The sequence below is a fragment of the Calypte anna genome, chromosome 10 (assembly GCF_003957555.1).
Source record: "Calypte anna isolate BGI_N300 chromosome 10, bCalAnn1_v1.p, whole genome shotgun sequence".
Classification (NCBI taxonomy): domain Eukaryota; kingdom Metazoa; phylum Chordata; class Aves; order Apodiformes; family Trochilidae; genus Calypte; species Calypte anna.
In genome coordinates, this window is record NC_044256.1 from 5,313,068 (window position 1) to 5,335,990 (window position 22,923).

The 22,923-nt window shown below is 36.8% G+C and overlaps 1 protein-coding gene across 2 annotated transcripts in view; it reads right to left on the reverse strand.

The window, feature by feature from the left end:
• Positions 1 to 22,923, reverse strand: part of THSD4 (thrombospondin type 1 domain containing 4) — a 244,548-nt gene that overhangs the window by 31,969 nt on the left and 189,656 nt on the right. For both annotated transcript variants that reach the window (XM_030456848.1, XM_030456849.1), the window contains one exon: positions 21,161 to 21,365. In XM_030456848.1, coding sequence (XP_030312708.1) covers positions 21,161 to 21,365 — 205 coding nt within the window. The remainder of the gene's footprint in view (positions 1 to 21,160; positions 21,366 to 22,923) is intronic.

Genomic DNA, 22,923 nt, shown 5'->3' on the forward strand with positions numbered 1-22,923 from the left:
TATTCCTAGCACGAAATCCCACCTATGCTTCAGACAACTGGAAACACCCACATTTGGTATGCTTTCTAAACTTACTGCTCAATGACTCCTCTTTTTCTAACCACTTCATATTTGAAGAGAAATATTTCATATGTGGGCTTAGTACCTCAGTATCTGCTGTACATTTTTACCCAAAATCACACAGGCACAATACCAATAATAAAATGAAACCTCTCAAACATGGCAACAGCACCAATACTCAGAGTAACACAGTACATGTATTTTCTGTCCTAAGGCCTTTTTGTCTGGGAGAGCAGTGCCCTAAGCCCTACTTAATTGCTTTACAAGCCACATAAAGTCTTCAGACAAACAGAATCAAAGTTATTTCCCATATATTAAAACTACTGAGTGTCTCTTATTTGGTTCTAGCCCAAACAGAGAGAGTAGCACAGTGGGAAGAGGAGGAGTAAATGCTTTCAACTGTGGTCAGTGGGAAACAAAGTGAAGGTTTGTGCTGCTGAAGTTAATTATAAATGTCTTGCTGATAATTTAATTCTGTGAAACTTGACAAGCTGCAGATGCACTCAAAATACAAGTCAAAGATTGAGAAAACGTAAAAAATTACTGATAAATTTCCTCAACAGAGGCAAGTGAGTGAGACAGAGGGAGCACTCCAACTGCATTTGTGCACAGATTTTAAATCTCCCCATCCAAAAGTACTGGAAGATAATTCCAGATACTTTAAAAAAAAACAAAACAAAACAAACCAAAACATTGTTTTGTTTTACTAAACATAGCTTGCCTTCACACCTGCAGTATGGAATACACAAACATTTCAAGTCAACAAAGAAAGTGAACATTGACAACAATCTGAAAATGCCACTAAGTCATATTATACAGCTACCAAGCTACTTAAAGTACCTTAAAGTACCTCTGATGCATAAAGATGAAAAAATCCAAATGCCTAGAGACTCCATAATCTACAGTCTCAGAATAATAAAATATGCATTAGTTCAGGTGGATTCTCAGAAACAACTCCTTTTCAAAAGCATAGATATTTGCTGATTATTAGAACACGCCATAGTTTCAGAGATTTGGGAAAAATTTGGCATACTTGTGAACTTAATTATGTATTATTTGCCTCTGATCTCTTGAATTTAAACTGTGACAAAGCTCCCACAGGACTCAGACCCTAATTCAAGAAATATTAGTAGGGAAAGGAATCTCCTAATCAGCAAGAACAAAATGATCCTTAGTAGTTTGATCCTACAAACCCCTTACTCATCATCCAAGCTTGAAATTAGGATCAGACTGTATACTGTCAATCTGAAGACAGTGTCTCTGCAGGTGGGACACCTCCATATCTTGCACTGTAGTTGGTTTCTTCACTGGCAACTAAAATAAGATAATGGTACAGATCTTCCATGGCAAAAAAAACCCCAAAGTTTCAACAAAGTTGTTAAAAATGGAGATAAAAATACCAGATTTGCAACACTATTATGAGGGAATTATAATTCCAGTATACTATTATTTCCAAGGAGTTTTTCTGACACCTTACTTGCAGAGCAAGCAAATCTCCTGCTTCATCTGAGAAAAAACATGAAACAGTGACTCACATTGAACCACTTTTGCTCTTCAGCCTAAGGTTCTAACTCGAGCAGGTTTTATCCTTCCACAGTGACTCAATTAAGGAAAAAAGTGTGAGCGATTCTTGCTCTGCTGTCTTAGGTCTCATTTACTGTTACTTCAGTTGTGAGGGCACAGACATCTTGGGGATGCTTTTCCTAATGATTATGAGAGACAAAACAATCTTCATTACTAATACTAGACAAGTGTGCCTGAATCCAATTCTTTCTGAGTTCCCTTAATTTTTGCCATTCATCTTGCTTGGCCACTGTTCTAAAACAGACCCAGAAGGATAAATGAAAATGGTATTGCCAGTTCTCCTTCAGTTTCTGGGCAATTAATTTTCTGGATTTCATGCAAACACCAAGAGCACAGAAATGTTAGGAATGCATTTCCTTCCAAGGTTATGCTTAAAATAAATAACATGCTTGTTACAATAATTTTTTAAGTCCTCTAGTTTTGATACATTTTGCTTCTGTATTTGACTATGCTACAAGCAAGTCCTAAACTAGTAAATTGATAAAGCTAAATTACAAAGGCTTTTTATGCTTCGTTAGCCATCCACCCTGATCAGTCTCCACATTTCTGTTCTGAATTATGCACAGAGATGTTTCAGTGATTGCAGCACTGCAGTCACAGAAGACAAATTATTGTCAGCTTTTCCAATGGTTTGTTGCCTGGAGGAGGCATGCAGTCTCCTAACTTTTCATTTTACATCTGACTACCAATCTAAGCTTCCCTGCAAAGCAGCCTAAAACCAAACAACTGCCCTTTCTACACTATCTGCAGCTGTTAAAGCTCAGAAAATAATATCAGACAAATCCAAAAATCCAAATAGTATTATTGGATTTGACACAAAATAAAATGTTTTTCTGTGGTATCAGAACCTCAGTAACATTGATCTGGTTCTGAAAAATGTAGACTGAATTTCAAATTTGATTGTGTCAAAATAAAAATTCGAATATATTGTTTCACAACATCTGTTCCTTTCCTGACAGAGCTGGGACCACAAGTACTAGAAAAATTTTACAAAGATGCATACATAGTTTTCATCCTGTCTCAGCCTTTTTTTGAAATTGCTACTTTATTTCATAATAGTTCTGATACTGTCCTCAAAGAAAGAAGTTTAATCTTGCCTAGAGCTCCTCACATGCCTGTTCTTGCAGATGATCTCAGGCAACAAATCCCACTACAGCTTTCAAAAAAAAATTTAATTCTTTTTCTACCCGTAAAAAGAAAACACTATTGACTTGCTTAAAGGTAAAGGTTTTCCAGTTAATCACTGCAAATTGAAATGCTGATTTTCTGACATCACAGCCAATTGTAATTTTCCTGTTGGAGTATTCATTAAACTGCTGCTCTCTAATTTTGCTTTGCTGATGCAGCTTCCTCTTCACTCAGTTACGCCTGCTCCTTCCTTTGCTTCTGACTTCAAAAGCCACGTGGATGCATCAACACAAGGAAAATGCTGGCACAGCAAAGCAGAACAGACAATTAACTACTGCTGCAATAAATAACACTGGCTTTGAGAAACAAAACTGATCTGTCATTTAGCCATATGATCTATTCAGGCCCAGACACTACAGGAGGTTCAAAGCCTCCAAAGCTTTGGTAAAGTCTCCAAACAAATTTCAGATTTAATCTGCATATTACAAAAGGGCTTGCATCTTCAGCTTCTGCCAGAGGAGGATGCTTCCCACTTTTTTAAAAACAGTCTTCTTTGATTGGTATTAATAATAACCAACTGAAGCAAAACCACAACATCCAGTCTACCTTTCCTCTCTTCTGTGTCTTTTTGATGAGAAACAAAATAAAACAAACACATTCTCTGACTACAATATTTTCACCCTTCAGCTTCTGATACTCTGGCACATGCTATTTGCTACAGAATATGGATACAATGATACGTGACATCTACAAAATGTGCCATTGTATGTCATTTACTGTGCTTCAGCGTCACTATTGCTCTGCACACATCATGCTCAATTCACACTGAGGAAGAGTGTACATCACTCAAAATCTAACCAGGGACCTTTAGATAAGTGTATATAAAGAGCAGTATTAATCAATAAGAGATTTTATTTCAATACTTTTACTCACCCAACTGCAAGAGCGAGGCTGTAAATACAGGGGCTGGAAGTTTTTAAATAGGGAGTCCATGAAGCAGATTAGATGATGCAAGCAAAAAGGTTAATTAAAGCAGAATTTTGGCATTTGGCAATTCTTCCACTGCAAGGCATAAGCACTCTTTATGAATTGCATCTTGGTTTAAATTTCAGGTTTTTTCTATTATTGTTTCCCCTCTTAGTCTGCTTAGTCCTCTTTAGCATGATTGGCTTTAAAAAAGCCAGGAGGGTGTGGAGGCATTAATGGTAGATAAGATGGTAACTACACACCAGACCAATTCTTCACCAAAGGTGTTTTGATTCCTACTTTGTATCGAACTCTATGGATTGCAATTAAAAAAAAATAAACCTGTAAGAAACCACATCACTCCTAAACACAGACATTGTATTTTATGAGTAGCTTCTTAAAGTCGTCTGAACTGTAGGGGAAGTAAGAGACAGGTTATCAAAAGAACAGTATAGCATTTGCTGATGGCAATGTTAACTGAAAATATATAGAATCACAGAATGACATGGAAGGAACCTTAAAAATCATCTAGTTCCAAACCCCCCTGCATGGGCAGGGACACCACCTGCTGGACCAGGTTGCTCAAAGTTCCACCCAAGCTAGCCTTGAATACTGCAAGAGATGGGGAACTTCCCTGGGCAACATTTTGGGCAGGTTCACTCCTGTCCTGTGCATGAGCTAAACTAAAAAGACTTAGGTGATCTACACAATGACAGTATATGATATAAAATGTATGATAAAACTTTGCATTTATTTTCAACTTGTCATTCTCTATAATTATATACCTCAAATAAATTTTATTAAGTACTATTAAAATGACCTAGAAAAAGCTCATTCTCTTTTAACTTGCACAGAAATTTCCCTCAAGTTGAGAGAGCAAGAAGATGTGACTGAATTCCAAGTTCCACTGAAGTCCAGGCAAATATTCTGTTTTTCAAGGACACGTAATTTTAGCATCATTCAGGTCTGTCCTGAAGATCTGCAAGAGGAAGGACAGAAGGGCTGGCACAAAAGTAGACTGAGTTAAATGAACTGGGGAAAAGACAAAAAACACTGAAAAACAGAAATTGAGTAAGAATTGTGCACATCTTTTATCTGTAGAGAAACCATGTTAAACTTACTACTCTGCTTCAGGATATACCCACACCTCAAGCGAACTCTTGTGGTCAGAAAGATGCAGGAATTGATCAGTGGAATAGCATGCATATAACTCATAATTGTAGAGGGGTTTTTTTCAATACAGAATTTCAAAAAGTCTTTCACATTCTTACTACTTACATCCTTAACTTCTTTCATTATAGAAGGCATGGTACAACTAACATTGAAGTTTTGAAGTGATAGTCTCAGAACTTCAGCTTTTACAAGGCTTAACAAGAATTTCAGTCTATCCCAATGAGAGAGCACAGCTTGAATTTTTAGGAACATATTTCCTGCCATACCTCAGTAATGCCGGGAAATACTCTGCCCAGGCAATATCTGTAAACCAAGTATTTAGAAAAAACAAACAACATTCAGGACTAGTAGTCTCCAGGAGGGATACACTTCCAATGTAGCATGTGATATTGTAGCTATGCAACTCCCACTGAACCTGCAGATTATAGTATTTGCCCTACTTATATAATTTCAGTCAGAATCTGGTTCTTATATTTCAGGAGTTGATGGGACTGGCTGCTAATGGCTCTGAACGTGATAGCTGAGCCTTCTGGCACAGCTCAGCTTCACATTAGTTAGCCCAGCACAGCAAGTCAGCATATATTTGGCATAAATCCTCTGGGATGATAAATGCAATTGAATTATCATCTAATCTAGACACTACTTCAGTCAGAGGGCCAGATTAGTGAAATGCACATGTGCAAATACATTGCTCTTTTCTCCAGCTGGCATAACAAAAAATGTTTTGTACCTCCTTGCACTTCTGACAATTGCCAAGAGTTGAAATAGTTGTAAGACAGCTAAGTTAAAACAGGAGATTGTGATATCTCTGCAGAAAAGCAGCACTGCATCTCGTGAGAATCAAAAGCAGAACTAGAAAGAATTACAACTGCTTCTTTTGTTTGCTAAATAGCAAGCAAATAGCTTCAATGAAAAACTGGAGCTAAGCTGTTTCGAATTTCAAGTGGAATTTCTCAAGAATTTTGGATGGTCTGCATGGTGAAGCTGAATACTGTGACTCAAGACACACAGATCTGTGAGAGGCAAAGCACTGTTGGGTTTCCTACCTTAGACACCAATTCTTCTGACTCAGGGTCTGTCCTTCACACTCTCCAGAGAGCTTTTCAACCTTTTGTCTGATTTCAGGCAAGTCTGACAAAGGTGTTGTAGTCTCAAATGCAGTAAATGTTTGAACAATGTTGACATCAGGATAAAGGAGAGATCTAAAATACTTTTCTGCTACTGAGAAGCAGGTTAAGAGCATGAGACCACAGCTCTGTCCCAGGCCAGGCCAGCCAGCCCAGCAGTGTTCACAGGGCTTAGCACAGAGGACACCTGAACAGGACACTGGCATGGAGAGCAAAGAGAGATCAGAAGTTACTTTGGTGGGAGAAGCTTGCCTTTGATCAATGCAGTGGCCATTACAGTAAGGATGTGGCCATTACAGGACACAAAGTAAACAAGACAGACATAGCTCCACTACCCATGTTCTGCCCTGGAAGAAATGGTTCAATTCTTCATTCATTTTCTCTTCCAATAAAAGCTGACAACAGCACAGCATACCTTGGTTTTCAGCTTAAAACAACAGTAATTTATTACAGATCATCCTCAGTATTTGGCTCTTAGTGAAGAAAAAGAATATATGCTCCAGTGAAAGGCTGTCTGCATTTGCCTCAGAACACTTTGCCAGAAGATGAATTCCTGGCACAATAAGCTGGGTGTGCAGAGGAAGGCAAGAAAAATAGCGAGACAGTTCAGTATTGGTATCAACTTTCTCATACATTATTTTCTGGCTAAAAGGCAGCAAGAAAGTTTTATACATGTTACTGTTTATGTCACTATGCACACTCATAAAAAAAGATGCTTTGGAACAGAACTTATTTGATATTTGTTATATAAATCTAATAAAGCATGTGAAACAAACAACTGATACCTCTAGGTAAGCCCAGAAATCTATAGACATGATTCATTTTATAGGCTCAAGAACAAAGAATATGAATGAATTATTTCATAACAGAAGCCAAGGTTTATCCAAATACAGATAATTTCTGCACATCACTTCTCATTGGAATCATGTTCTTCATTCTCAAGCTACAGGCTAATTAAACAAAATATTTCTCTGATCATTTTTTTTCATGCAAGCACTGAAAGAAAAATCAGATTTGCAAGTTGCAAACCTATCACCAGATCACTAAATAAGTCTGGATAATTAATGGCACCGTTTTGTCTGCAGCACAGATAAAACAGTGGAGTCTAGATTCAGAATAGTTAATAGAAGAAAGTGAGCTATGTACCATTAGTACAAATGATATCATTATTTTGCCATTAGGAACTACCCTAAAGTTTTTACCAACCATATCTGGGAAAGAATCTAAAAGAAAGCTGTCGGGTTTTTCCCTCTTTTACCAATTAATTAGTTATTTTCTCACACCTACACTATGCAAATAGATCTCTTGCAAACTGCTCTACAGTTGTTAGTATTTCTCATGTTTGATTGCCTAGACCTGCTACCAGCCCCATAGTTCTCCTGATCAATACATTGAGCAGAGATTGTTATATACGTAAACTAATACAGGCCAAGGTTTTCCAGAGGAGCCTGGGGAATCTCAGTAGCAACAACAGGCCAAGTTCATGCTCCTAAACCATAAAATATGACCACAATTAATTTATCATGCTGACCACTAAACATTCATCTTTTCAGAAGCAATTACCTGATTTCGTACTCAAAATTCCATCTAAGAAAAGAAAAATCCTTGTTTTTATGTCTTTGATTAATTCATATTAAAGGCTGATAAGCTTCATCTTCTCCCTTTAATGCAATTTCTCCACTATGTCTTTTTTAGAACAATAAAAAGTGATTAGCTATAGCCCTAATTTTAATTTAAACCAAAACCTATATAATGGATAATCTACTTTAATTTTATTTCAGACATTTTCCACACTGTTCAGATTAACTGTTGATAATTTAGGTTATTTGCAAAACTTCATCCACGTACACCTAAGTTTCACACTCAGCTGTGAACATTTTTTCCATATTTGAGATGTGTGTCTTCTTATGAACGCCATGAGGAAAGAGCTTGCTAAATACCTGCCCTCTGAAAAGTAATTTAAAATCGATTTCTGTTATGAACACAAACTAAAAGATTGCTCATTAAACATGTCTAGAAAAACACTGCATGCTACTGAAAGCATAAATTCTTACCAGTGTACAAAGTCTCTAACTTTTTATGGCCTATTTCAATCAGATTCAAGTCAAATATAGGAGTTATATCAGGGAGAGGGTAAATAAATACAGAGAAATCAATCTTCTTAATTTATTTCTTTGTGTGCTAGACCACAAGGATTGTTATAATTTAAAGTGGTTACATTCAAAGGCCACTGCCAAGTAATAAATCAAAGCACTGATATTTCTCTGGACATCATATTCTGCTGGGTGAGTATCTTAGAGATGCCCTCCGCTTCCCTAACACATGAACAGCACAAACCAACACTTCTTTGATGGGTAAGCTGCTTCTCTGCAGGTACTGTGATCCATAAATGCCTTGCAGTATCATTTCACAAAAAAAAAATTGGCCACATTGGGATTGAGCTCAGTCATTATACATTGGCTTCATCTAGAATCCTGCAGGGAACAAAGGGAAGTGGCTTGGAGACTGCTCATGCTTCATCAGGGAGCCCCTGCCAGTGTGAGGCCCAACTCCACTCTGGTTTGCGATGTAACACAGGGTGAAAGTGTGCTGGTTGGTTGCTCTCAAGTGGGGAAGGACATGGCTTGTGAGAAACTGTGCTGTACTGCATTGTAATTTCTGCTGAACAATCCCCTGTTCTTCTCTCCCCTAGTGTAATTTATAGCCCAAGTGACACAGAATCAAGGATCGAAGATCTTAGTCCCCTTCTCTGCCTACACACCACTAAAAATCCAGTTTTTCAGGTGTCTTCCTTGTAGCATGGAGGTCCTGGTAAAGCACAGCTTATCTTCAAGAAGAAAAAGGTTTCACCCAACGCATCCATTCCATCAGCAGCATTCACTTCACCAGTCAACCATGTAAGCACTAGTTCAAGAGCTCCTGTGGTATTACACTGTAATAATGATGGAACACCGCTGAAATCTTGTTGACAACCAGGACTGAAAGCTCAAGTAAATTAAATCTTTTAAAAATCGTTCTTTTCTTTATTGTTCTCACTTCACCAAGCAAGCTCTTTCTGTGGTCTTTTTCTATTTCAACTGTTAAACTGGGAGCACAGGATGAATCTTTCAATTTACCTCTTATTCCTGATTAATGAAATACACAACCAAATTCACTAGGGACAAAAAACCTAAGAATACTTATTTTGAGAGAGAAAGAAGGCAAAGAGGCTCAACCATATAAACTTGAAAGGCCTTAGAATCCTTTAGAGGCTGGGTATGTGGCATACAACTGCTTTATATACCACACAGCAGAACTGGTAGGAACACTACCAAGGCAGACCTTGTGTAGTTATAATACAACAGAAAGCAACTGAATGTGAGCATCAGTCACTCAATGAAGCTATTCAGTCACTTACATTTGAAAAAAACCACATAGAATAAGTTCAAGCAAATTAACTAAATCAAAAAAGTCTAGAGACAATTATTACAAATCCAAGTAAACAGCAATCCACAGATACTTATGTGATGACTTCAGATACATACATAAATCCAGCTTAAAATTCTTCCTAGCATTTTACAGAATGCACTGGTAAATATTTGCTTAAATTATACCAAATTATACCATTATACTGCCTTGTAATTAGCATCTTCTTTCCTTTATTTTCTTTATCTTTTTTACTTCTCATCTATTTACTCATTTTTGTTTCTATAATAGCTGCCAAAAAAAATCCAAACTAAACCACAAGCCCTGACCACTTCATCCAAAGAAACCATAACCAGCTGTTCCAACAACTCTTCCACTCAAGGCAATAAAATCATTGCATACATCTGCACTGACAGATTCTTCTGCTCAAAAAAACCCCAACCCAATCAAACAACAAACCAAAACCAAAACAACCAAACAAGTAAAACAACAAAAAAAGCCAACATATAAAAAGACCTGGAATAATGGTGCAAATCACTGCAATATGAATAATGCAGTGAGAGAGCAACACACATAAAGGCTTCCACTGGCAGAAAACAGAGCAAATAAGCAGCAAATATTGTTCTCTGAACAGTGACAGTCTCTGAGCTCCCTGTTACTGCTCCACTGATCACCTAATGGAGTTTTCTTTACCTTTCTGAAATATATGACGTAAACACTATTTCTTCTCACTTCTAAACACTAAAATAAGAAGTAAATATTCAAGCTCTTTTGGGGTGATATTGATATGCATATATTCCAGGTCTAGTGAGTTCCAACATTGCATATTTTTCATTTACAATCCTAACAAAAATCCACATAACTTCAGGTGTTAACATCATTTCCTAATTAACTTCAGTGGAATTAAAGAAACAAACCCCCACCCTAAATACCAAAAAACCCCAAACTGATTCCCAACACAATGACTTAGCGTCAGACACACTTTATGATAATGGTCACTTGAGAAATAAAGGAATTTTTGGTAATTTAGTGGAGAGTTAAAGTATTTTCTCTTTTCATACTAGGATACATCCACAAATACTGCTGATTTAATTTTGGTTTGCCTTTATTTTCCATTAATTTAATGCATCTTTCTCTTGACTCTGTCTCACACAAAATCCATACAATGTGTTTGCAAGTATATCTTCACTACAGGCATTATTACTGTTATTATTGTTAGGTTTTAAAGCTCTTTATTCAAATCAGGTATTACTACCTATTGCTTTACTTCCCAAGCAAAGAGCTAGGTCCTTCAGCTTGTCTAAGGCAGCCCAGTTCCAATGGCATCAATGGCACCATTGTAATTTAGAAGCTGCTGAAGATCTGCCTCTGCTTGTTTGAACAGCAGCTTTTCTACGTCCACAGGCACGTAGGCATAAAAGTCAGCCCAGTGTTCAAAAGCATTTTTAATTTTTGTGGAATCTTTTTCCAAACACTTTTAAAGTTATTTGGGCAGTAGAAAAAACACTTTATTCAGCTAAGCTCTGTAAGTGCTTCATTCATTTCATTGCAGTAGTACTTAGCAGGCATTTTCAGGCTGCTCTTATCATCCTCACAGGATCGTGAGGATCCAATTAATTAATGTCAGAAAAACACTTTGAAGATCAGAAGCATTTTTTTTATGATTTTCCCAAAGAATTAAAGAGCTTTTGTTTCAACAGCCAAATTCTGGACAGAGGCATGAAATACAAACCCATTTACTGGTGAATTTCAGCAGAAAACACCACTGAGAGAAGGTGAAGGAGGGCAGCCTTGCACAGCAAGAAATTTTAGTCACTGTTCCCACATACACAGACTATTTACCATACTGAAAGGATTTTAGATGCTAAACAGCTACATTGCTATTTAGTATTAATTTTAAAAGGCAGTGTCTTGAAATACTTTTGAAATATCAATGTTCTATTAGAGTCTGGTAGCCCTTCAAGGGATAAGAAACCTTGATGGCTCTGCTTATATGCATAGGTAGTACATAAGCAAAAACCATGCACAAGATGTAAGGTCTGGTCTCTAACTGCATTCCCTCAGAAGATCAGTTCTAGGATTTTTCTTTATTGATTTGGATTCTGAGAAAGCTGGATTCTCATGACAGTCAAGAGGTTCAAAGTAAATATTTAATTCGAATCCAGCATCATTTCTGCTGGGGGTGCAAAAATGCAACACTTTTGGCAGCATCCTCACTCTCATCTCTTGTTATGAAGACAAATACTGTCCAAAAGATTATTATAATTCATCCAGTGTGCAACATGACAAAATAGAATCTGTACTTCAGAGACTTAAGTACCTTAGACCAATTAAACACATCAACAGTAGCCATTTGCTTGAAAACCTCACCTCCATAGTGTATACTTCCAAAGGTTTTAAGTTGCCAGCGTCAGCACCTAGGCAGGCCTAAAGAATTCCATTATTTTGCACCATTAGGGAGAGTGGAAATCTCTCCCTTGAGAGAGGTGGTACTCAAATGCCTTAGAAGTAGAGAAGAGGTGAGAACTGCAACTTGGATGTTTAAAAGCTGTTTTTCATTTTCCAAGGCAAGAAAGGCAAAGGTTTTGTATACTGCTTTATACTGCAAGAGGAAGAAAAAGCACAAGCAGCTGGCAGTTTAAAACAGTTATCAATTCCTATTAAAATCTAAATCCAACATAAATTTGACTCCATGTAAACAATACTGAACACATTTTGAGACACAAATATACCAGAATGAAGGAGCAACAGATGCATACGAGCAGATGCTATCATCAGTGCTTACTGTTCAGTCTTGTTAATTCACTTGAACTCTGTGACATGAAACTTCAAAGATGTAGCCTCATGCCATAGTAATCACTCATGCTAACTGACTGATGCTTGACTCAGAGCTGTGTATTATTTTCCTCAGTAGAAGAACTGGTGCAGGTGAATGGAGGTAAAAGAGATGGACTGGGGTATTAATAATTTAATGCAGATTAGCTGCAGCTGGGCCATCATCCCCCTAAAAAGTCCCTGAATTAGCATTTTGTGGTTACCAATGATAAAGAGATAACAAGTTTTATTACCTCAGGGTCCCTAAGCCATGCCTAGATGTGCAGTGTGAACTGGTACCTTTGCTAAGTAGCTCACTAAAACCAAGCTCACAATCTCACAGCAGACCCATCTGCCCCACACTCCCAGCATTTTCAGATTTTACAGCAGCTTGATTATAACACAAATGTATAAAATAAATGGAGCAATGACTATGGTGTAACTACTGCTGTCATGGGTATAAGTATAAAAGGAAAATTGGTTCTGTAAGGTTTCTAAGCACTCAAATTTTTCTCACACAAGAGTTTGACGTAACATTCAAGAGAAAATAAGGACAAGAAATGGGCAAGAAATAAAGAATAAGGTTTAATCTCCCTTGACTAACATAATCACACAGTCTATAAATCAAGTTTTAAATCCCTGTATATATTTTGTATTAGAAAAGACTTGGATTCCTTTTGGAATTTAATGCTGCAATACAAAAATATTCTCAGCAGATGAAATCTCTTTATTGGATCCAGCCATGAAGCCACTAATCATGTAGAATTTCTACTGGGTGATTATTTTACTAAAAGAGACTTTAGAATGGGTAAGAAACAAAAATGTTGAAACAGAAATTCAAGGGGAATTAAGAGAAGCAACAGAAAAAAAAAGATAAAAATATGGTTTTTTTACAGAATCAGACGAGGATGTAAGAACACAGTCTGACTAGATCAAGGGATGCTTAAGGAACAAAGAAAGCTTTTTTGCTATCCCAGTTATGGTCAGAATGAAATAAGATTAGGGAATCAAAGAATGCTGTACAGAAATACCTGTGACAACTGAAATCAGGTTCCAAACCATTCTTTTCAGGTTTTGTTGCATAGCATCTAAACAACCATTTAAATAACAACCTCTCCTTTTGGCAAGAAAGGGAAGAAATACACCTTCATGTGATTTGGGAATTTGCCTGTGGATAGTTTATGAACTTGGACTGACACAGATCATTGCTTATATGTAGCTAAGTTAGAGTACAAAATTAATTTTTAATTAAAATTTGTAAGATGTGAACAGAGAAAAGTATTTTATCAGACATATGACTAGCATGGTAAGATCACCACACCTTGATCACAACTTCAAAAAAGAACATCCTTAGTCAAAGTAGTGTTCCCTCCAGGTGAAGAGACAACTGAGCAACAGATTACATACAAGGGACTTTAATCAATTCACAATGCTAATGACTTCCAAAGAATACAATTCCAAAAGGGTCCCTTGGTGGCTATTTTTGAGACAAAGGAGGAACAGAGTGAGAGCAGGAAGCCAGCTGCATTAGTAAGAGAAGAATCCATGCTACTGAATATTTGGTCACTGCCATGAAATGCATGCATGGTAAGATTCTTACCATACACACTGTTCAGAAGGGCTTAGATTTTTCAAGAAGCCTTGAGCAAACCAGCAGTTCTATATTCCAAATGTTGTGTGCTAAAACTGGTGTTCAAAAAAGTATTTTCATGCAGACTACTTGATGCTTTTGTCATCAACTAGAAGACAAAAAAAATTCAAAGCTTTGAGATCTAAGCAGTTCACATTAACTGGGTTCAAATTAATGAAAAGACTGTTCAAACAGCCCACCTCTTTAATTTTTTTTAATGCATTTTCTTTGAAATTTTGCATTGAAGTTCCTTGGTTCTCTCCATAACTGAGAACAGAAGTATAATTAAAGTATACTTCTCTCAGAATAATCACTGAGAGAAAGGCTGAAATTAAAGATTTTGGGGTCTGACGAGAAGCAGGAAGTACGGAAAACGTTGCAGTGATTTCTCCAGAGGCTTCCAGACCAAGGGTGTTTGCAAAGTTATATAAGCAACCAGATTGCTGGGTGCTTTACAAGTCAAACTGAACAACCAGCCTTTCTGAGTTTCTCTCACTATTTTGCATACTTCTCTTTATCCCTCTCCCTTCCTTTCAAAACAACCTTCCCATATTTCAAAGGAAGGAAAAAAACCAATTCCTTTAATAGAGAATTTATGAAACAAGCACCTCCATGGGACACATTGCTGCTGGCTCTTGTTCAGATGATGTATTTGCAGGGCAGACCATCAAAGCAACAACAGGCTTTATCTGGTGCACTGATGTAGTTATAGATGTTTTCCTAAGAACATTGCTTACAAACAAATGGCAAAACCAAAACATAACAACACCTCTGTCAAATGACAACTAGGAAACACAGAAAATGAAAACCAGTTCCAAAACTGGTCATAACTGCTCTTGCCAATGAACATGCAGAAGCCAAAAACCTAGCCAATGGATGCTGGAAAGAAACATCCATATTCTTCTTCAAGATGCAGAGGGAAAAGATGAAAAAGGCCCACACACTGTTTACCTGGAAAAGCAGAGACATGGAGAACTCTTCTTGAAATTTAGATCATATGGAATGTCATCTACCTCCCAGGCCAGGCACTCAGGCTACTTGCTCAGCACCCCAACTAGAGCTATCTCTCAGCAGATGTTGAGCAATCAAAAAGGAGAAACATGTTTAGAAGCTTTTAAGTGAAAACACCAAAGGCAAGCAACATTCAGAAGACTGGTAAGACAGTGGTAAAAAGCTGAAGATCCAAAAGTTACCTCAGCCAGTTAACTGAGTTAGCACTTCAGTTAACTCAGAACCACCTTTGAGACCAGGGGAAAGAGCACTTCATCACCCAGGTGGGCAGAAAGTAGCTTCTGAGAAAGCATTTCTTTTGTGTGTTTTCAAAACGTACCTGGAAGCCTGCAGACCATTACACAGAATATTAGATATTAGCTGGCTGTTTGATGAAGTCAGAAGGGAAAAGGTCATCTTGGAATTTACTATAATAAGATAACCTTGCCAGAAACTCTAAAATGTAATTATTTATGTAACACCAGCATTGAAAAAAATATATGGTCAGCGAAGTGTAATGTCCTAAAAAAAGAGTGATGCATTATGAATAAAGCAATTAATATTCAGAAGACAGTAAAAAGACAGATGTAACACAGTGAACACTACTTCCTAGCTATGACTTATTAAAAAGGAAAAACCATGCTGATTGTGACAGGGAAATGATGACAGAAGGCAGGATCCAAACAGATTGACCCAAAAACCCTTGACAGAATATGCTTCTAAGATTTCTGTCATCTCCAGGCACAAAACAGAGACTCCTCATGCCTACTCACCGTCATCTTGAATCCACCAAACAGAATGCAGTAGCCAGACTCGGTATCTTAAAGGTAATTACTGTTACCCAAAATAAGAGGAGGTTGTAGGCTCCACACCCACTAAAACTACTCTGCGGAAAAAGACCCTGAAATGAGCAAACACCACTCATGTGAAGTTTTGCCATAACCAACTAACAAAAATATTGTGCTTACTTTTCAGATTAAGGACAGGTAACCCACTGGAAGTCTCAGGACACCATATGTAGTCTGAAGATAAATCCTGAAGTGAATCAGTCAGCAATAAGTTTAATATTAACTCACATGCACTGTGCAGGGTATTTGCTAAAAATGCATGTCTGCCTGATCAGACTGAGCTTCTGGGCATAAAACAACAGCTGTGGAAAGGCACTTTACTGGGTAGGCCAGCATCAGATACTGCACTACTGAGGCTGTTATTAAATCCATGTTAAAAAGATAACTCCCTTAGTAGGCTTGTATTAGTTTTGAATTCAAGCATGGCCATGCAGAGAGCAACTAATTCAAATTATTATTAATTCAGATAATCAGTACATCCACAATTAAGCTAACAATGCTAACTAAACTGGATCAGGTAAAGTAGAAAAAAATCAGAATCTTCTCCTGCTCATCAGTTCTCTTCTAATGCTGACACAGAATTGAACATTTTAATGCGGCCAAAAATTGGTTAAGCTTGTATCAATGGCTGGTTTTGTAGAGTCAGAAAATACCTCAACAAAAGTAAAATCTGAAGCACTGCAGGAAAAGGCTGAGAGTGGACACAAGGAGATAAGGCAGAAGCAAATAAAGAATTATTGATTGATACCATCCTTACCATAGTTTTATAGGAACACTTGATTTTGCAAACATTTTCCAAAAAACCCAAGTTGTTCATCTTTCTGTATATTATGTCCTGACTCTTCAGTTCTGTATTCACAAAATAACTACACAACAGATTTGCTAGGATTCCTAATAGTAAAAGGCATATTTTAGTATTATTCAGAATGTTGTTGTCAAGGTTGCAGAGATTCTACTTGCCTCTTCAGATATCAATAATTTACTGTGGAATTTCCTTACAGTGTGAACTTGCTATGATTAATTTCAGTTTATTTAAGAAGTGATTCCTTAAATCTTTTCTTCACAGTTTGGAGCACATAGTTGTCTATACAAAGAAATGTCTTTGTTGTTTAACTCCAGCAGAGAACAGGCAAGAGGACCAAGGACAAAAGGTAAAAAAAACAGTTATTCTAATCCAGATATTGTAATTACATAGTTTATAAGTACTGCATTCAGTATGCTGTATATGTGGGAGAGACACTCCAGCTCTAATGCATAGAACAAAAATGCATAGGAACAAACTGTTGCTTGAGTTACTGGACACCAGCAGATTCTTTGCAGTCAGAGTAGGTTCATTACACATGGCAAGTGTATTTCAAAAGTAATGCATTTTCAATAACTGTGTCTTTCATTCTCGTGTTAAGCTAAAATTTAATTTCAACTACTGGTACCTCCTTCCCATCCGATTCTCTTGCTGTTGAGGATATGGGTAAGAATGAGCATCCCTCAATGAGGTTCTCAAGACCCACCATGTAAAAAAGCAGTTTCCAAATAATCACTTCAGATTCGTGTCATTTGACTTTAAAATTTCGCCATTATCCCAAATCCCAATCCCAAAGATGCTTAAGTATTCATACTCAAAACCACATTGTTTTGCAGCAAAAGTACTGTAACATCCTGGTCCCACTTAAGGTATTATGCTCCTACTTAATTCAGTGGCAAGCTTCCCATTTCAGTCTGTGAGAACTGGCCAGCTGATGATTACCAGTGGGATAAAAAGTATGTCTTTGTCTCTTGTCTGTACAAGACCAGCATGTGACACAAGTGCTTTGCCAATAGAAAAGTCTGTACAAGGTCAGCAGTTCTCCTGCTGAAAGGTCTAACACATCAGCCAGTAAGAAAATATTGCTGAAAACTACTTTGTGAAGCAAGTCATTCTGTATGTAGCTGAGGACTGGACAACCTAATTGCTTTGCTTAGAGTTTATAGAGTCTAAACCTTAACTGTAATAATGCAGCTTTTGCTTCTAGCTGTAAAAAAAACACTAGATATACAGATTGATTAATAAATTATTATTAATCATTATTTAGCAATCAGAAACTGAACTGCTTTCCCAAGAAAAAAGACAATGTTTCCTGGGGAAATTTTAATTTTGTTCACTAAGAAACAGGAGTTAATATTGCTGGCTGTGCTCAATTTGACTTAAGATTTTACCTTTTTCAGACTGATACTCTTCCTACAGTATCAATCTTCAAGAAATGGAAAATCTAAAAGGATTTTTGGGGGTGGGGTGTGCAAGAAGAAGAAGAAGAAAAGATAAATAAAAGATAAAATAAAAGAAAAAAGAAAAAAAGAAAACATAAGCAGAAGAAAATAGAAACAATGTTGTTGAATATTTTTTTCAGGTGTACAGAGATAAAATACTAAAGATCATTAGACGCACATGAAATCATGAAGAAATTTTTTTTTTTTGTGAAAAGCTAATTATAAAGTTGAACAGCCACTGAAATAGCCTGTCTCCTTTAATCTCAACATCTCAGCATCATCATAACTATGCCTTTTATGAGGGTCACAGATTTACCAATAATGAGCAATAAATTACTACAAAAAAGTTTCCAAAAGCAGTATGGAGAAGTTTCCAAATGTTTACATAACTTTTAGCTGAGTTAGAAACTTCTTTGGGTAAAAAACCTTACATTCCAGCCTGTTTTTTCCACCACTGCCTGATTTTACAGGAATATCTCCTTGTGAAAACACACTCTCCTGATTGCTTATTTACTCAGTACTATTGACGAAGCAGTGAAAAGGTGTGGAACTTTGTAAAAATTATTTAATGAAGCCACATAGAACTTAGGACAGGCTCCTTAAAAAGGAGCAGCATATCTCAGATTCCCAGAAACATCCACTGTCATCTGAAACATTTCAGTGTCCTTCAGCTAGCTTATGATTTTGCATTAAAGAATCCATCAAATGTGCAAAGTGAAAGGAAAACCAAATGCAACTAACTCAAGCTCCTTACAACAAGAAGAATGCTGCTTACAAGCAGCTCTGATGGCTGCAGCTGTGCTGTGACATAACAGGGATCAGAAACTTCAGTTTTGCAAAGCACTCAACTACATGCTTAAAGGAATTGCTGCTGGTTTGCTTTTCTTGTTGCTGCAGCACAAGATGAGCTTAACACTTTTAAAAATTATTTTTAAAGTTCAAGCTTTCTCTTTATTACAATAAACATAGAGAAACCAGTAAATACCAGATGAGTTTTCAAGCTTCCCAGTTCTACCAATGTTACATGCTTTACAAAATGTGCATGTCACAATTTTGAACACTGCTTTATGAGTGAGAAATCTGTAACCACAAATATGCCAAAAAAATCCCTCCCAATTGCCATTTCTCTTGTCTAATAAACTGATTGAGAAGCTTTTCTCTAGTTTCAGCTTTCCATTCTTTTAGAACATGTTCAATTCTGTCCTGGTGCAACTCACCTGCCTCAATAAACCAAGTTCATGTAAGGGTGCAAGGGTGAAAGCAGAGAGGATGAAGACCTAGCTGGAGCTACAGCCTAAAAAATTCCTAACAAGGGAGGGAATTGGCAAATTTAGCAGACTAAATCCATACCAGCAGCTTTAAAATGAAACATATGAAATGGATTTTTTAAAAAAAGAAAGAAATGTTGATAGCATAAACCAAGAGCTCAGAGGATAAGGAGACAAGGAGTAGCATGGGAAAGAAGAACTGTGTCACGTTCCCATACATGCCAACAGCCTGGTTATTTTTAAGCAAAAAATGTTATTCTGTTCTGCCCATTCTAAAAAGGTTCAGAACATTTTAACATAGCTATGGGAAATTTTCTGCCAGCTGTTTTCAAATAGTGTCATGTAAATCTGACAGAAAAATTACATCCAGCTCCATGACTTTATATATTAGTAATGTGTCTACTTTCACTGTCCTGTCAAGTGAGCTGCACTCTCACCCATTTTCTTCTGAACGTACAAATATCTATGGAAGCTCTTTAGGTAGAATTATTTTATTTCATCATCAACCAAGTCAGTGTTGATGGATGCTACACAAACTGCTCACATGAAAAAAAATGAATGCTAGTGTATGCAGGTGTATATAAGGTATCAAAAATACACTTAGATGAAGGACAAACTAGATCTGCTAAGACTGTAGGAGATTCAGATCATTTGCCTTTCTTGGTCTGTAGGTAGCTTATATAATTTCTTCAGTCCTAATGAGTCACTTGATAAAATTATGGAGTTCACAATACAGATCTGACTTCCCATAATAAACTCCCACCAACAGGAAAATGTTTCTGTATAACTAGTTACAATGCCAGCAGGAATTAAGGAGAAGAAAGAGGAAAAAAGGAGAGAAGCAATTAAATAATAAGCACTTTCCTTTCTTGTACTTGAGCAGTAGCTGAGATGCTTACCAGCCAGAGATAAAGGAGCTGTCAAATGAGTAGTTTGACATTTGAAATTTCCAGTACTGTAAGATAGTTCTACTAATAATGACACCAGGCTAACAAGAAAGGTCCTGTGTGGCTCCATTTTTTTTTTTTTTAATTTGCTGTAGCAATTTTTAAGGCAGGTCTAAGGCTGGACTGACAGGTTAAGAGAAATTAAAGCACAAGGGGCAAGTTTTACACATCTTCACTGACTCTTCTCTTTCCAGTCCACTCAGCAGAATTGCCTCCAGAACAGCAGTACAGATGTAGGCAAATTAAGAGCTCTGTATGCCAGGAACATCAGACATTGCAACAGGGAATAGCACAGTTTTCACAAATGCACACAAGACCAACATAGATCTGCAGAAATTCTACATAATCTCTGATTTCAAGCATACTAGGTAGATCTAGAAATCTACTGTAAAATGCTATGATGTTAATATAAATATTCCAGTATCTTCTATGGTTTAGAACTTAGGAAGCTACAGAATAACTAACTGTACAAACAACCTTGCATTCTACCAATGTCACCTCAATATCACATTATCTCAATACAATTTTGATGTACGTGTACTTTAAAAGAAGTCAACTTTTTAGGCAAGTAGCCCAAAGTTCTCCTTCAGCTGCCTCAATACATTTTACATAAATGAGGAACATGTCACTTGGCTGGATACTTGACCACTCAGAAAAGGATAAGGATGTGGGAAGTGCAGTCACCACAGTGGAACCAACTAATAGGGAAACACCACAGCCAAGTCATATGGAGAGGGAAATATACAGTAACATGTCTACAGTATTTGTCAGGCAAGATCAAGACAGAATGATAAGCTGCCAGTTAGTTCTGATCAAAATGCCTGTTTAATGATTTATTTCTTTTTCTTTTTTTGTATCTTCCCTTCTCTTGTTCTTGACATCTGTCCCACACTGTTTAGAATGCCTTTCCTGGCATAACCTTCACCCAGTTGCACTAGTGCACAAAGAGCACTTTATTCACTGAGATGCAACTTACCCAAATAGTTGTTGCTCTTTGACATCTCAGTAATGTTGATTTTAGTAGCTCCTTCAGGAATTTCCACTATCTTGTGGTACCCAAGATTTGTTAGCGTGTGTTTGAAAACTCCAGACACAACTTTGCAAGCAGTGTTGTCCCCTCCACATATTCCACACTTGTCAATCACTTTGTCTGAACCCAGGTAGTCATCACAGCCAATGCTCTGCAAAATAAAATAAGATTTGTTTTTCCAAGTTCTTAGAACTGCAGTGTTTGGACATAACAACAAAAGACTGCATGATTGAGAACGTACAATCCTGAATTAGTGTTTCAGCTATTTCTTCTTAACTTGTTCTGCAAGCAAAAAGGCAGTAATAAAGAGGGTTCACAGATTTGGGGATTTCAGTTTAGCTAACAGGTTTTTACAAGCTGTTACCAGAAATACAAGAACATACTAAAGAACACTAATGCATTGATCATTGTTATTATATACTCCTCAGCTGAAATCTCTTAACAACACAGTTCCTGTAGCTGCTAGTCAGAAAATTGGTGGTTATGATTTTGTTACAATACAAAATGGCCTTTTCACAAAAGCAGAACTAATTTATTATAATGTCACCTTATTCTCCTCTAAAATTGAGCGCTGAGACTATTTTCACCAAAAGAGGTTTCTAAAAAGTCTTATACTGTGTCTAGACAGTTTAAGAAGAAATCCTCCACTGAGCAGAAAATTTTAAACTAATCCAGTAACAGTTAGAAAAAAAAATAATATAAATTAAAGAGCACAAAAGAACATTAAATAACATACACAAGCCTGAAGAAAAAATCTTTTCAAGTAATTGCACTTTAAAAGTGAACACACTGCAGGGACTGTCTGCTCTTTTACAGAAACATTTCTCTTTTTTGATCTCGCTGTTTTGTGTTTATGAATTTTACATAGCATTTATGATCACCAATTATCATCTACCTCTATGATTAATAGAACTCATTCCCATTCAAGTAAGAATGAAATAGAGATAGAAATAGAAAGCCAGGAGAACAGAAGCCTATCACACATTTTACGAAATGCAGTAATTTGATAGAAACATTCAAAGTAAATGACAGGGTACTATCCTACTATTTCAAACTGTCAAAAATACTTATAAATTCTTGCAAAACTCTTGATTAAAAATACGGTTAATTACTGTTTTATGGTCTTCCCTGCAAGCCAACATCCAAGAAAGAGGGGGAAGAAAAATAATTTTATGATATTACCTACTAGCAACACAGGGAATATCTTTAGTCTTGGCATCACTGTTCTTTCCTATTCTCAATATTAATGTTTGGCCTTTGCTGCAAAAAATGTTCTAAACTGCAAGCCAGAGTCTTCTTAGTTCCAATACAAATATTTAACACCCAGTATCTTTTTATGACCATCCAAGAAACACAGATCAAACCCTCTAACTCATAACTGCCAGGATCATATGGAGCTTGACAATTATACCTGTTTGTAGTCATGAAGTAAGAGAATGAAGAAGACTCCTGAGCACCCTGTGTTTCATGGTAGGATAACCTGGTAATTAAAAACCTATTCCCTCCTATCAAATCTAGTGTGAGCAGATTGGTCATGATTTCAAAGAGATTTTGGATCCAAATAGAAACACCTGGTTTAATAACTTGCTTTTGCATTGCTTGGTGAAAATCTTAAAAGTTACACCGAGTTGCATTTTTGTGTTTTGCCTCAAAAAGCATTTTATTACTAACAAAGTAATGCATTTGCTTAAACACAGGAATAACAAGCA